Here is a 15,209-nt window from a genome sequence, read left to right on the forward strand (position 1 = left end):
TGCATCCTGGTGCCATATGGTAGAAACGATGATATACGAGTCGGTCAAAGCAACATGAGTTTAAACAGTCTTTATCATTTCTGCCGTTCAGTAATATGAACACTATTTTCTGTAGAACTCATGGGTGATTCTCGCGAAATTAGAAAATCATAAAATCACGAAACATTTTGATAAAAAAGTAAATGCAAAGTAAGAGTATCAAAATAAGAAGCATACAGTTACAAACATCTCTTTGTGTACTATTTTGCACAAGATTTCAAACGACATCATACAAACCAATTTTGTTGTTTTTTCCACATTTAAGGGAAAGAATTTCATTACCGCAACATGTCCATGACTGGATTTGGATTCTTTGACATGGAAATATTTATAATTAAAAACTCTAAAAAATAAAAAGCTTTAGTGCATATTATACTATAAACATTTACAGTAAAGAAACATGTGGTATTTGGTGATTATTGATAAAAGTAGAGACAATAATAAGGAATTTAAATGTGTCCAAAACCAATTTTCTCATCCTCCGCAACAATTTTAAATCATGGTTTAAGCCCTCAAGAAACTAACGTTTAAAAAAATTGTTGGAAGGGACACAATTGACTGTGACACTCAAGAGGGCTACCAGGTAAGCAGTTCTTATTTTTTTCTCTCCAGATAAAAGTTGAAATTTTGTTTGTCATAGTATCTAGACAACTTTTTAGTTCTCATTACGGAAACATGAGTTTGTAAATGCATACATTTTATGTAATATCATGTTGCGGTAATTATATTTTTTATAATGATAATAATCTAAAAAATGTAAATAATTCCAGTGTTTCCCAGAGGATTTTGAGAGACTGTGGTGGTGATGACATCACACGCCAATTAGCATATATGTGACGTCATTGTGTCGTGTTTGCGTTTGATCTAGTGTTGGCACCTGAAATATGTTTCACTTTTACTTTTTGATCTGTACCTGTATTTGATCTGTATTATATATCACATTATATTTTAAGCCGAATTAAGCTGTTTTAAATAGTGAAATAAAAATGTAAATGGGAATCATGAAAATTCTATTTGTGGGGGCCAGTGTTGATTCTGTGGTGAGCCACCACAAATAAATCAATGTATGGGAAACACTGAATTCTATAGGAAATATGTTTTAAATCCTCTAAAAATAATGGTAGTAAGTTCAGACCTTAATCTTACATGTGCAAAAAAATGGCTTCAAGGGCTTTTTAAAAAATCTGATACTGGACACCTTTTAAGTCTGGATTTTGTGAGAATCACCCTCATGTGCTCTTCAGTTAATAGGCCGGATTGCTGAGCGGCCGTTCTTTGAATCCCTGAAGTGCTCTTTTGGTATTGATATCTTTCCTATAATGAGCCTACGACGAAGATCTTTCTCATTTAAACCTCAAGAGCGATTTTAAATTCAACAACATTAATATAAAATCCTCTGAAAATGTTAAATAAGGCTTGCTTTCGGTGGATGATCTCTGTCTCTCCTTTGATCTCTGTTTCAATGATAGCACACATGCTAAATTAGCATATGCTGTTTATTGAATAGTTTTTTTAGTGGCTGATGCTGATGTATATATATATATCCAAGACAACCACAGTGAGCACAGGATCACCACAAGGGTGTGTACTTAGCCCTTTACTGTTTACGTTGTTGACACATGACTGTTCTGCTAGTTTTACCACCAATCACATTTTAAAATTCGCTGACGACACCACAGTTGTTGGCCTCATTACTGACAATGATGAGTCGGCTTATAGAGAGGAGGTGGAGCAGTTGACAGTATGGTGTAAAACACATAACCTCGTCCTGAATACTGAAAAAACGAAGGAGATGGTTGTTGACTTTAGGAAGACTAGTAATCGGCACCATCTCCCATTGAACATCAGTGGTTCTGAGGTGGACATAGTACACAGTGTCAAGTTCCTGGGCTTCCATCTGACTGATGAGTTAACCTCCAGTGAAAATACAACAGCTATAGTCAAGAGGGCACAACAACGTCTTCATTCTCTCCGTAGACTGAAGAAGGTGGAGCTTCCTATTCCAGCCTTGACCATGTTCTATAGAGGCACCATAGAGAGCATTCTCACATATTGCATCTCTTGCTGGTTCGGAAACAGTACGGGAGAAGAAAGACATAAACTGAACAGGATTGTGAGAACTGCTGAAAAAATCATTGGTGCTCCATTGCCACGCATAGAAGATATATACACAGAACGCTGTAAAATGAGAGCAAACAGCATTATTAAAGACTTCACTCACTTTTCACATGACATGTTCATACTCCTTCAGTCTGGTAAAAGATACAGAAGTATCAGAGCAAGAACCAGCAGGCTACTAAACAGTTTTTTTCCCACAGCCATTAGACTGCTTAACCAGAGAATGTGATTTGTACTGAAAATAGATTATTTATTTATTTAGCCTTCTTTTAGTGTATTTTAGGATATTTATATTTAAAGTGTGCTCTTTTATTAGTTATTAATGCACTGAATTATTATTGAACGGTGGATGTGTGAAACACAATTTCGTTTTTATGTACAACATGAAAATGACAAATAAAGAATCAATCAATCAATCAATCAATGTGGTCAATATGAATAGAATACCATGCAAAATGGGGTCAGCGTCTGCCGGGTGTTTTCAGCCGCGTAAAAAAGTGTGTGCACGCCCCCTTAGAGGTCAACCACCTTGAGATGCATTAAGCAGTATACGCAAAAATGGTCATCCAGAAGCATTTTGGGAATCTGAAACTGCTATTTCTTGTAACCTGGTCCCAGAGTGGATAAATCTGCACACGACACCCTTGCGGTTTCTTGTGTATAGCCAATCCATATATTTGGTGATACGATGATGTCATCACCCCACATTTTGACCCTAGTCAGACACTGCTACGTGATGTAACAACAGCAATAACAGCAATGGCGGGCAACAACATGCTCTTTTGCAACTACAATGAGCGATGAGCAAATGATTATGGATAACAACAAGGTTTATGCGCATGCTCCAAGTCATCTTTTATGTTTTTAGTTCATCTCTGTGCCAGAATTACAGCTCCACATACTGGTCTGGCATGTACACTACATCAATTTAAGTGGGTTTCAGTGGTTTCATATGTAGGCAGATATTTCATGAGATGCCACTGTGTTTACAGACTTTTTTAGAATGTGGAAAAAGATAGGATAGGGAAAGCTCTGATTTAGTGTTGATGTGGCTTTTATGCTCACGACCACCCACTTTGCCATGACATTGTCTGTTACATCATGTAGCAGTGTCTGATTAAACGTCTGACTAGACGTGGGGTGATGACATCATCGTATCACAAAATATATGGATTGGCTATACACAAGAAACCACAAGCGTGTCATGCATATCAATGTATGTGGAGTGTCATTGGCTGATCATCTTGAAATGTTCTTATGCTTTCATCATGGAAAAATCCTTTATAGTTTTATTGTGGATATGCCTATTTAAAGTTCCTTTTCTCAGCTATTTTTGCTTGGCTAGATGCGACAACTTAAGCTGTTCCTAACATCTGTTACGAAAGTACATTAATTTAGATTTTAGGAAGCTTAAGAAGCCCTTCTACAGACGCAGGCTTCTGTTATTAGTGTAATCTGTCTGTAAAATTCCTAGAGAAATGCACTGGAACATTGTGTTTGCATAAGCTGAGAGTTTCCCTGATGATTTCAAATGATGTCATTACTAAATGTCAGCACTGGCGTTACATTAGGTACTTTCTTTATAAGCATGACATAATGTCTTACATGTTTGATGGCATGCACTATGCTTGGCAGATGAGTGCAAATTTTATCTTTAGCAATTTTCACATAGAGATTATGGAAAATACATGGAAACTGCATTCGGGATTTGATTTTTGGTCCATTCACACTGCTAATGATTTTCCAGAATCTGTGTGTACATTCACACACATACCTTAGAGGTTCTGTAAAGACAGGTGACGTATATTTCCACAGCATCTGAAGTTTGCAAATTATCCGTGATTTCTCTATCCGTGAAATCACACGGGTGCATTTTATTTCATGACAAGATCATAAGGAGCGCATACTGCGCTGTTCTGTCATGCTGGTGAATGATCTCCGCTACGCTACGCTGCGGACAGCATCTCTCATCGAGTTCACGCTTTATCTCTGCATAAAAGTCAAAACGGAGTTAGAAAGTTTTCAGATATGTGTAATAAAAACACACTTTTCAAAAGGCACAACACTATTTTATTACTTTAAGTAGCCTAATGTTTTAAAAGTATACATAAACGCTGCAGAATTTAGTAAACCTTAACACACTTACCTTAATAATGGGCGTGATGCTATTGCCTTGCTATTGCACGTTTCTGTGAGTGATATAATGGGTAAATGTAACACGTGAACTTGAAGCACAATACTTCTGTGCATGTGCACAAGGTATTTTTGCATCCGATTGAGAAAATACTACGATTCACCCGTTTACATGCGTACTTTTCTCCTGCTGATTGGATCACAGATACACCACCCCCTTCAATACGATCCAAATTTGCATCCTATTGTCCTCAATCGTATAGATTAAGGTGTTTACATGAAGGCTTTTCAATACGATTGAGCCATCACAAACAGATTATTTGGTTGCATGTAAACGTACCTAATGTGTATAAGACCTTATGCTGATGCTAAAGCCTGTTGCTCTGCCCAGTTTTTCATTTTAATATGGGTGACGCTTTAAATATGAAAGTTGTGTCATATGTTTAATAAATTTCCTTTCTGTCTCCTGCAGGATCTGAAGAAGCCCTTTGATAAAGCCTGGAAAGACTATGAGACTAAAGTGTAAGACATTTTAAAAAATCTCCACCATTAATCCATTACTTTCATGCATGTTTGCTTAGATATATTTCCTAATTTTAGAGATTGAATGTGTGTGTGTGTGTGTGTGTGTGTATGAAAGAAGTGATCAGATTGTCACTTGCTGCCCAACACGCTGGACAATGACCTTTCAATCTTGCCACTTCACATCCTATATGCCTTTTCTATCCTATCACACTGAATGTTTGCATGTAACAACGTATGACATTTATATAGCACTTTCTATATATTTTCCAAGCTGCAAGGGACATTTTATTCTGAAAGGGTAATATATTTTTTATAACACATCAGTTGACTATACTCTTAAAAATAAAGGTGCAAAACAATGCCATAAGAACCGTTCAGTCAAAGATTTTTATAATCCGAAGAACCTTTATTCATTACAAAGAACCAGAAAGGTGCTTTGAAACAGAAAGGTTTTGCGGATGTTAAATGTTCTTTATGGACCATTCAGCCAAAAATGGTTCTTCCATGTCATCATGAAGCACCTTTATTTTTAAGAGGGTAGTTGATTTACCTTTAAAGCCAGGAGCCTTATATGGTCTTGTCTTTAGAAATATCAATGACTTCGTTTACATGTAGCCCAATAATGTGATTATTTCCAATAACCAGACTAAGGACTTAATCGCAGTAAGATATTTACTACTGTTTTTTGATCATTCGCTAATAATTGTGGTTATAATTCACATAAGCCATAAATGCACAGCACTCACATATGGGAGTGTTATTGTTAACTGTTTTAATTTATTTACGTTAAATTACAAGCAGAGACACATTTTGTTATTTGGTGCTGTGATGAAGACAGAAATTTGACAAATGTGTCACAAGTGAACGACGCTAAATACAGGTGTACACAGGCTGTAAAACTTTTTAAACTCATCCACTTTCGACCACATTCATAGGTAGTTGAAAGCACATTCGGCCAGATTGTGTGTTTTTTTTGTGTATTGTAGGTCATGTGGTCGAATGTGTTCGAGCAGCCACATAAGACCGCCTACTAGTTTCTGCCTATTGATCAAACAGGCTGTTTACACTTGGCATTAACATGCGTTTTCGTTGATCGGATCACAAGTGGACGACGTTAATGCCAGGTGTAAACGGTGTTCAAAACGTTTTGAATGCTTCCACTTTCGACCACTTTCAACAACATTCAAAGGTAGTTGAAAAACCCTTTCGATCAGATTGCTTTTGTAGTGTAAACGCACATGTGGTTGAATGTGTTCGAACAGCCACACGGACTGCCTTCATTCCGCCCATTTATCTAATCTGAGGTACTGAAAACAATGTTTTACGTCTTTTCTGACTTCTGGCGTGAACACACGCTATTTTAGCCTTTCATTGATAAAACTAAAGCGGCTGATCTCCGCAGTTTCATTTTGCAAGCGTGTGAAAGTTGCGCGATCCTATTTCATCAATTGCGCTAAAAATTCAGAGAAAGCTCTAACATATACATGTACAAAACACTGTGCAGCATGTTTACTTACAACAAAAGCAGTGGAGTCTGACATAATATTAGTTTGCGTCCATATAAACTCGTCAATACTCCCGCTCGCGTTTAAATTACAGGAGAGGGACTCGCCCACCGTCTCGACAGACCACCCCCTCACAGTTTTCAGGACAGAAGCGGTCGTAAGTGGACAAAAGAGACGGATTTAAATACCAGGTGTAAACGTGATGTGTCTCTCTCGTCCACTTGTGATCCGATCGACGAAAACACATCTTAATACCAAGTGGAAACAGCCCCTAATGTAATGTACCGAGCAGAATGTTTTTACATCGGTCTTCACTTCTTGCGCAAACACAGTGTACAGTGCGATCTTTAGGCCTTCATTGATAAAACTATAAAACTAAAGCAGCAGCTCTCCACTTCTTTTGTTTTTGTTTCATTTTGCGAACGTGTGAAAGTTGCGTGAGCTTATTTTATTAAGCTTATTTTACATAATATTAGTGCGCTCCAATTAAAACCTGTAATTTCTCCCGCTAGCGTTTAAATGAAAGCAGAGGGGGACTCGCCCATAGACTCTCCCTCAGTAATCAGGACAGAACTTGTTGAAAGTGTACAAGAGAATCCAGGTGTAAACGTGAATGTGTCTCTCTTGTCCACTCGTGATCTGATTGACCAAAGAGGATTTTACTACAATGTATAAACAGTTTCTAATGTACGTGACAAAAGTGCGGTACAGATGCGATTACAGTTTTTACATGGCAATTTATTGCGATTAAAATCGGTATCTGCCACACATTTTAATAGAATTATACTTGCTGCGATTATGAGCTTAAACACATTATTTTGATTGAAGTATTGTGTTTACATGAGATGAAGTGTAATTGCAATATTTCTAGAATCTCATTATAATCGCATTATGAGTCTGCATGTAAACGTAGTCATTGTTGCTTTTCATCATTGGCAGTCAAATACATGCTTCACTTCACCAATACCAGATTTAATCTCTCATATTAGTTTGTGACAAATGCCTTCATGTTTCCAGGCAGAAAGAAGCGAAACCCTCCTCTAATGCGGCACTGGCCCTGACTCCGTTAAACTGGTTTTCGTCGTCACCACCGATACAGTCTGAGTTTACTTTGATCTCTGTGTCTGCGCAAGGCTTTGGCTTTTACGCAAAGCTCAGTTTGTGCGGCAGCCTTTATTTGTGTAGCCTTTAAATCATGCTGATGAAAATGCTTTAAACTTTGTTGTGTTATGTGATAAAGTAAGGCGATAGAATGATTTAGGGGAGTAGGTGTAGAGCATCCAATCGCGATTCATATTTGCCTGTTTGTGTGGTTTGTTTTTCCACCGATGAAAGCAACGCTCCACCATTTTGTTTGCAGTTAATTGGTTTGATATTTAATTTTGTCACAGAAAATGGTGGACTGTTCTTTCAAGTCACCTGTGGAGGTGATGTCCTGGCATGGAGGAGTCTGCTTAGACTATTTCTTCAGTTTTGTACAGATTCATAACTATAAGCATTTTTGCATTTTTGCATTTTTGTTTTTCTTCAATAAGACAATAATTAATTGAAACAAACTATTAAAATAAATCGATTCAGTTAAATTAAAGCCACAATATGTAACATTTTATAAATTATCCAAAAGCCACTTGCACATTATGATGTATTTCATGGAGTTGTGTACTTGCATTATCCCAAAGGTTCCCAAGGATTTGTAAATCCAGAGAAATTCCTGTTTTAAATAATGGCTTGTCCCTTGTCTCCCTTGTAATTCCCTTTTAGGAACTTAAAATCTGGGCTATCCTCCGTTTTTCCAATAATGGCTAATTTATTACGATGACAAAATATGATGTGATTAAACTTACAGTAATAACATCAATTAATTACCTCATCTGTTAACACCATTAGTCAGTCCTTCCAGAAAAACGCTGAGTTTTTTTGTGATTGTTGCGGGCAAAAATCCTCGATTTTGCGGCACGTTTTCTTAAAAAATGCGATGGAATATGCGGGATATTTATGCAGTTTATGCGATGGAATTGCGGGAATTTGCAAAAACTGCGGAAACTTGCAAAAGCTGCAATGATGTTCACGTCACATAATCACGTCACTTCATAACGTTCCCATGGCAATAGAGGACACGGCTGCGCTTTTGGGAAGTAAATGCAACATTTTTCAATTTTCTGCTAATATATATGTGACTTTTTGCTACCAAAATGCGGAGATTATGAAATCATGCAAGCCTCGCATATTTTGTGCGTGAAAATATGTAATTAATGCGGCGACAGTGCGTCGTATTTGGAAAAAATGCAGCCCGCATAAATATGCGGACTTTGGCTGATTATGCAGTATATCGCGCGATCGCACAATCGCGTTTTTCTGGAGGGACTGATTAGTGTTTTTTCCATATGTCCCCGCATGGTGAAAACAACGGGTGCATCCCAATTCACTGGCTGCGGACTTCCAATGCTGTATTTGAAGGCCAATGACATCCCGGGCCGTGATGCTTCACAGCCTTGGTTATCCCAAGATTCAATGCGCTTGTGACAGCTGGGTATTTTGAAATAAACAATCGGAACTGTAGTTAAATAAAAGTGTATATGTTGCAAATGAAAGGTCCTTGTCACTGTTTTATTATTATAAATTGTTTTAGTGATGTGAATTAATATTATTTCTGCAATATTGTGCGTGTTGCGTTTTACTTTTGTTTATTTATAAGGTTGGTAAATTTTACATACTGTTGGGTAGTTTAATCTGCATCAGTGTGTCATATTTTTTTTAAATAAAATAAAAAAAATCAGGCTCCATTTTTTTAAAAGTCTGACACAACTACCCCTGTAAGCTAGACAGTCTCATTTCAGTTTGTTTCATGGACTTTAGAGGCTACCGAGTCTTGCCTTCAAAGTCCGCGGCCTTAAAAAGTATCCAGACCCTGAATTGGGATGCACCCAAAGTGATTTAAACTGCAATTCCCATAGAGCCCCATGCCCATCTTTAGAGCAGAAAAAATATGTTACAGCCTGGTACAAACATGGTTTCTGGTCTGTATACCTAATTTTGTCCTTCATGACAACTGTGAGGGGTGTGAATTTTTCTGTAACTTATCCGTTTAAATTATATTAAGCCTTAAAGTTTGGCATAATTAAGGGCGTGGCCACTTTATTGACGGTTGAACAGCCACTGCTGTCACTACAGTCGAGTTAGGGAGGCGTGGTTTCAGCAACCAGCCACCTCAGCTTCATCCACTGTTTACCCATCTTCGGATATCCGCGAGTGATGCGCAATGATGATCATGTTAGGCTAGTAACGTAATAGCCGCATCTACTGGTATGTTAAAAATCAGCACCGAGCACTGGCTCTGTTGGTACTATTAACCACGCAACAACTCCTTGGCATTTTGACTTACTGACAGCGCAACTAGCCTACAAAACAAGGCATGTCTCTTCTTTCTGCCTTTCGGTTGCGTGCGCAAGCAGTGATGACGTCGCAGAGAAATCCATGTATAGGCTTCAAATACAATCTTCTGAAACCTATGGGTGATGTCACGGACATCTTTTTTTACAGTCTATGGATGCACCCAACATCTCCAATCGTTCTACTCTTCTTCATAATGTCATTAGGTTTCCCTTTGTAATTGTTACTGTGAAATAGCGACCTCTAGTGGTGAAAATTTTACATATTGTGGCGGTAATCTGACTTATCAATGCGTTTGAGATGAATTTTTTCTTGTAAGAATACAATATATTTAAAAATTATTTAACTGATTATTTGAAAACAACTAAGCCGTTTTGAGACTTAAACTTAATTTTTTTTAAAATTTGTTTTAGATTTTGCGCAAAACTCAAAATGAAGCTTCACGGCAGCTCCCCATGCTAACACAGCACTTAATTATGCGCTCGATGCTTTTTACCACAGTCTGTCATTTGCCTTTACCTTTCTATATCTCTAAAAATCTTTTGTTTCGGAATGGCATCTAGTTTTTAGCCATCTCCTGGTAACAAATCTCCTGCAAGGTGTCAGATCATGAAAGCCGAAGTTCCAGAAACAGACTGTTAGCCTGCTTCATGGCCTGCTGGGGTTAAAAGTCCTATCTGGAAGGCCTGAGCTAAATGCATGAGGCTTTCTCTGAAGTCCACGTTCTTTGAAGAACAGGGCTGACGCTTTCGATCTCTCCTTCCCCACAGAGGAAGTGCTGCTTCCGTAATGTGGGGTACAATATGCCGCTGGAGCATATGGAAAAGAATGCCCTGTTGCATGAATGGAAGAGTTTGTGTTTCCCGTTTGTGTGTTTGCGCCTCAATTTTAAGGTTGTCTGTGTGTGTTTCATGCAGTTCTAAAATAGAGAAGGAGAAGAAAGAGCACGCCCGACAGCATGGAATGATCCGGACGGAGATCAGCGGAGCCGAGATAGCCGAGGAGATGGAGAAAGAGCGGCGGTTTTTCCAGCTTCAGATGTGTGAGGTCAGAGGAGGATCTCTCTTTGATGGAGATTCCTGTTATGTTGCTTTAATTCCACAGGAGCTTCCTGTGCACCGTGTGTAATTCAGTGTCTCCTATTGTTTTCTTACAGTACCTTCTCAAAGTCAACGAAATAAAGATCAAGAAGGGGGTCGACCTGCTGCAGAATCTCATCAAATACTTTCATGCACAGTGCAAGTGAGTCTGGTCATATCCGTCATAAAATAATAGGTCTGTCACAATGTATTGAGCTGACAACCTAGACGGTTTATAAGAGCATCATAGGCACATTTTATATGTTTGAAGGAATTCTCCAAATGTGCACCGACCCTTGTTGCTCAAAAGTACTTATTGGTTGGCAGCCCACTAAGTTTTGAGACAAAGCCATTATGTAAAGGTGAATAAATGTGATATGTTTTTATAGGATTATATCTGACGTAATGTCTTTTGATGTAGTTTCTTTCAGGATGGTCTAAAAGCAGTGGACAACCTAAAACCCTCAATAGAAAAACTCGCTACAGACTTGCATTCGGTAAGACTCATCTAAGCTCTAATATTAGAAAGTTTGTATCAAGCATTATGAAAAGCCATACTAATTAAGTATTTAATACCTTAAAAGCAAAAAACAAAATTTTACTAAAAGTAAAAAAAACTTTTTTGTAAGTGACTAGTATTAAATGAAGATGAATCTTTATGAATGGGCTGCTCACAGTTACCCTACACAGTAGAGATCTTCACGGGTACACTTAGATCTGAAAACCTGAGGTCCGACCAGAGACCTGAGCAGGTTCGGGTCTAAAAGTTTCACATGTGCCTCAGACACGAGTCGGGTATACAATTTTGCCGAATTAACCCAAAAAGACACAAACTATCTTGTGTGTGTGCATCGAGTCATTTTCAAACACTCCTCTGTTTGCTAAGAGTGCTTGTGAGATTGTGTGGCTGGCAGTAGTTTAGTTTTCATTTGGCCAGACATGTCAATCAATTTTGAATACACACTTTAACGCTTTGTACACTCCAAATGCGGGGCATTGCGTTACTCGCTCTAGATTACTCGCGGGATTTAATTTTGTGTCATGTGAATTTTTCGTTCGTTGAATATTTTCAACTTGGGCGAAGACGCGTTTGAGGCGAATAGCGCGTGTTTTCGCGGCAAACGCGCCGCCCATATTGCGCATCGGCCCACGCGAGGACACGTCTGATCGCGTCTTTGCATTGACTTTGTATGTAATCTACTAGCACAAATCGTTGAACTCACATCTGGTGTGAACCCACAGTAAGCGTGGTGTTGTCATCAGATAACAAGAAAAACAAATGGAGCAGCAGGCCAAATTGGTTGCGAGGCCATTTGGATTTTTTCTCTCTGACTAGTGGGTGCGGAACTGCAGACTGCATACACGCCGGTGCCATTTACATTCGGGTCCAGTTGAGTTAAAAAAATTGTCACTGGCTCGGGTCGGACTCGGGGTCTAATCTTCTCGGATTTGTCTCGGGTCGAGTTTTCTATTAAAAAAAATATTTATGCACGTCAGGTTTGGGTAAAAAGTGGGTCGGGTCGGGTACATTTCTTTGGACCCAAGAAGACCTCTACTACATAGGTTCACACAAATGCCCCTTAGATTCTGTTTCTATCTCTACAAAAGCATATTTTTTTCAGGTTAATTCAAATTTATTTTTTGTAGTGCTTTTTTACAATGCATATTGTTTTAAAGCTATAGAAAATGCTTGTTTTTTTTCTAAAAATAAAGTTGTTAGATATTATAAATTGTGTTAACAATTTGCAAAATAAATGTGTATATTATAGCAATGATGGGTGACAATATTTATTTCTACTGTCTGCATCATCTTACTCAGATCAAACAGGTGCAGGATGAAGAGCGCAAACAGTTAACCCAGTTACGGGACGTTCTGAAGACAGCTCTGCAGGTGGAGCAGAAGGAGGTTGGTCCTTTCTCGAACCCAATACAACACAATCCACAAAACAATGCATCATTTAGTGGTTTATTATACTAAATTTACAATGCAGGATTAAATCTAAATTAGAATGATTTATAATTTCAAGGCATTGTAAACTTGGTAGCGATTTTTTAAGAGGGTAGTTTACACGTCAAATTTTATGCGTTTTGGCTGTTTATTTACACGACAGCTGTGCTTTCAGGTCCTAAAAATGCAAACTTTTGAAAGTGCAAGATTTTGAAAACAACAGCGTTACCATTTCAGTGTAAATGACAAATGCAAATGTTTAAAAATGGTGATGTCATGCGCATGCGTATTATGTGTTCAATCTACAGCAGGAGTGGGGAACCCTGGGTCCTGGAGGGCCACTGTCCTGCACAGTTTAGTTCCAACCCTAAACAAACACACCTGAATTTAATTTCCAAGTAATCCTGAAGACTTTAATTAGATTTTTCAGGTGTGTTTAATTAGGGTTGGAACTAAACTCTGTAGGACAGTGGCCCTCCAGGACCAGGGTTCCCCACCCCTGATCTACAGGCATGCGCAAGTACTTGACAACCATAAGTCAGGACTGGGTGCTTGCAAAGTTTTTAACATTAAAGGCAGGGTCCATGATCTCTGAAAGCCAATGTTGACATTTGAAATCACCTAAACGAACACGCCCCTACCCCAATAGACCCCTTGCACGTGACGTCACGCTCTACTCGCGCGAATTATGGACGCCATGATGGACGGCGGAAGTGCTATGTTGTAAACGGACGGCAAGCCGAACAAGTACGTGTTTGTGTTCGTTAGGGTCATAAAATGGTTATTTCGTGTTGCTATGATGCACCTACCATTACAGAAAAGTGGCATAAATACATTATTTTACATGAATGTTATTGTTTAATGCTGCAGTGACACCATAAATCATAGCTGCCAACTCTCTCGCATTCACCGTGAGACCCACGCAATTGACCCCATTCTCACGCTCTCACGACACACATCCATTTTCACGATGTAAGTAGCTAAACCAGTGCTCGCAGTACTGACACTTTTATATTTTAGCGTACCTTCACTGTCTTTTGCGTGCCACCACTTCTCATGTTGCTGGTACTTTGCTGCAAAGAGTCAAAGAGCATTTCACTTTATGTGGCGCTGCGCAGGAAGTTCGGCAGCGAGGACACCAGAGTACCGCGAGAGCAAGTCGAAATGTTACAAAAGGGTCCGCCTTTACCTTTGCTCTCGCGTTACTCTGATGTCATACGCCGATCAGTCAGCTCCACACCAGTCGAACACACAAAGCGTCAAGGTCTGGATGAAAAGCAGAGACCTGCCCGGATTCCACGCACGCAGACACCCTCAGAAAACAGCATTTTTAATCAACCATCACTCGCGTGTGCATGTTTGCAAGCAGTACAAGCCTGCGTGATGTTTGCGGTGACAGGTTTTAAAAAAAGAGAAAAAAGTCAATTGATATTTGACATCTATAAACAATAATATATACGAAATATAATTATATGGTCTTGACATACACATTGTCTGTTGCTTTAGTTTAATATAAACTACTCATTTGGTTTATTTGATTGTGACAGTCCCTCTATCGCCAATCACAAATCATCACTTTACGCTTCTCTCAGTGGATAAACTGAATCAAAGCTGCTGTTATCTGCAGTTATACATACAGAGACCAGTAGCCTATTCATTAGATTTTAAGAACTTTTTTGGCACTTTTATCAGAAGGAAAGCATAATAGAAGTGTATAAAATAATAGTAAAGACTCTAATCTCAGGCATTTAAACTCAGTAAAAGCTTTTATTTCAATATAATTTCTAAAATATGATTCGATTTGTATTGTGAACCATTTTAACGCAGTCTTTTCCAACTATTTAACTCAGAAATAGCTAAAATCCACACTATTATCAATTGGCAAATGGTTAGGACTTAATTAAAAAATTATTACCACAAACCCCCACCCCCCAAAAAAAATCTCACTCCAAGCTGAACTCAGAAGTTGGCAGCTCTGCAGACTTTTAAAAGCCTTAAGATCAGCACCACTGTAACTTATGGGGATATCCCGTTTACCACATACCACATAGTGGTACAAATCATGCGGGCTGAAGTCGGGCAGCCTCGGCGTTTAATGAGGTCCGTGAAAATTGAAGGAGGAAGAAGGTAAGGGTCGGTATCCAGTCCCGCTATCTCTAACTTCTCTAAATAGCGCTTTTTGTGAGGACCTACCAAATGCCCTACCTCGAACGATAACGGCACAACAACTTCCTTAATATAAGAAGCCATGTATTTTAGTGTAATATATATTTAAACTGTTTAAAACTAATCAAAAATCCCGCTCGTCTATTACTAATCAACCTAGTGCGTCAGTGATTTTGCCGTCCAGCATGGCGTCGTCACGTGGTCTAGGTCACGTGTTTGCAAAGGGTCTATAGAATCTGGACCTTCTTTTGATAGACCCGCCCCACACATACGCAACCCAGGCAACAATGTCGTTTAATAGACACG

At 38.7% G+C, this 15,209-nt stretch overlaps 1 protein-coding gene across 4 annotated transcripts in view; it reads left to right on the plus strand.

Annotated features, from left to right (window-relative positions):
• The window catches only part of LOC141362525 (arf-GAP with SH3 domain, ANK repeat and PH domain-containing protein 2-like), a 110,812-nt gene that overhangs the window by 65,927 nt on the left and 29,676 nt on the right, over positions 1-15,209 (plus strand). For 2 of the 4 annotated variants that reach the window (XM_073864739.1, XM_073864740.1), the window contains exons 5-10: positions 4,763-4,812; positions 7,338-7,418; positions 10,628-10,757; positions 10,867-10,952; positions 11,211-11,286; positions 12,609-12,695. In XM_073864739.1, coding sequence (XP_073720840.1) covers positions 4,763-4,812; positions 7,338-7,418; positions 10,628-10,757; positions 10,867-10,952; positions 11,211-11,286; positions 12,609-12,695 — 510 coding nt within the window. The remainder of the gene's footprint in view (positions 1-4,762; positions 4,813-7,337; positions 7,419-10,627; positions 10,758-10,866; positions 10,953-11,210; positions 11,287-12,608; positions 12,696-15,209) is intronic. The other 2 variants (XM_073864741.1, XM_073864742.1) reach the window with 1 other exon arrangement.

Source organism: Misgurnus anguillicaudatus, unplaced genomic scaffold (assembly GCF_027580225.2).
Source record: "Misgurnus anguillicaudatus unplaced genomic scaffold, ASM2758022v2 HiC_scaffold_28, whole genome shotgun sequence".
Lineage (NCBI taxonomy): Eukaryota > Metazoa > Chordata > Actinopteri > Cypriniformes > Cobitidae > Misgurnus > Misgurnus anguillicaudatus.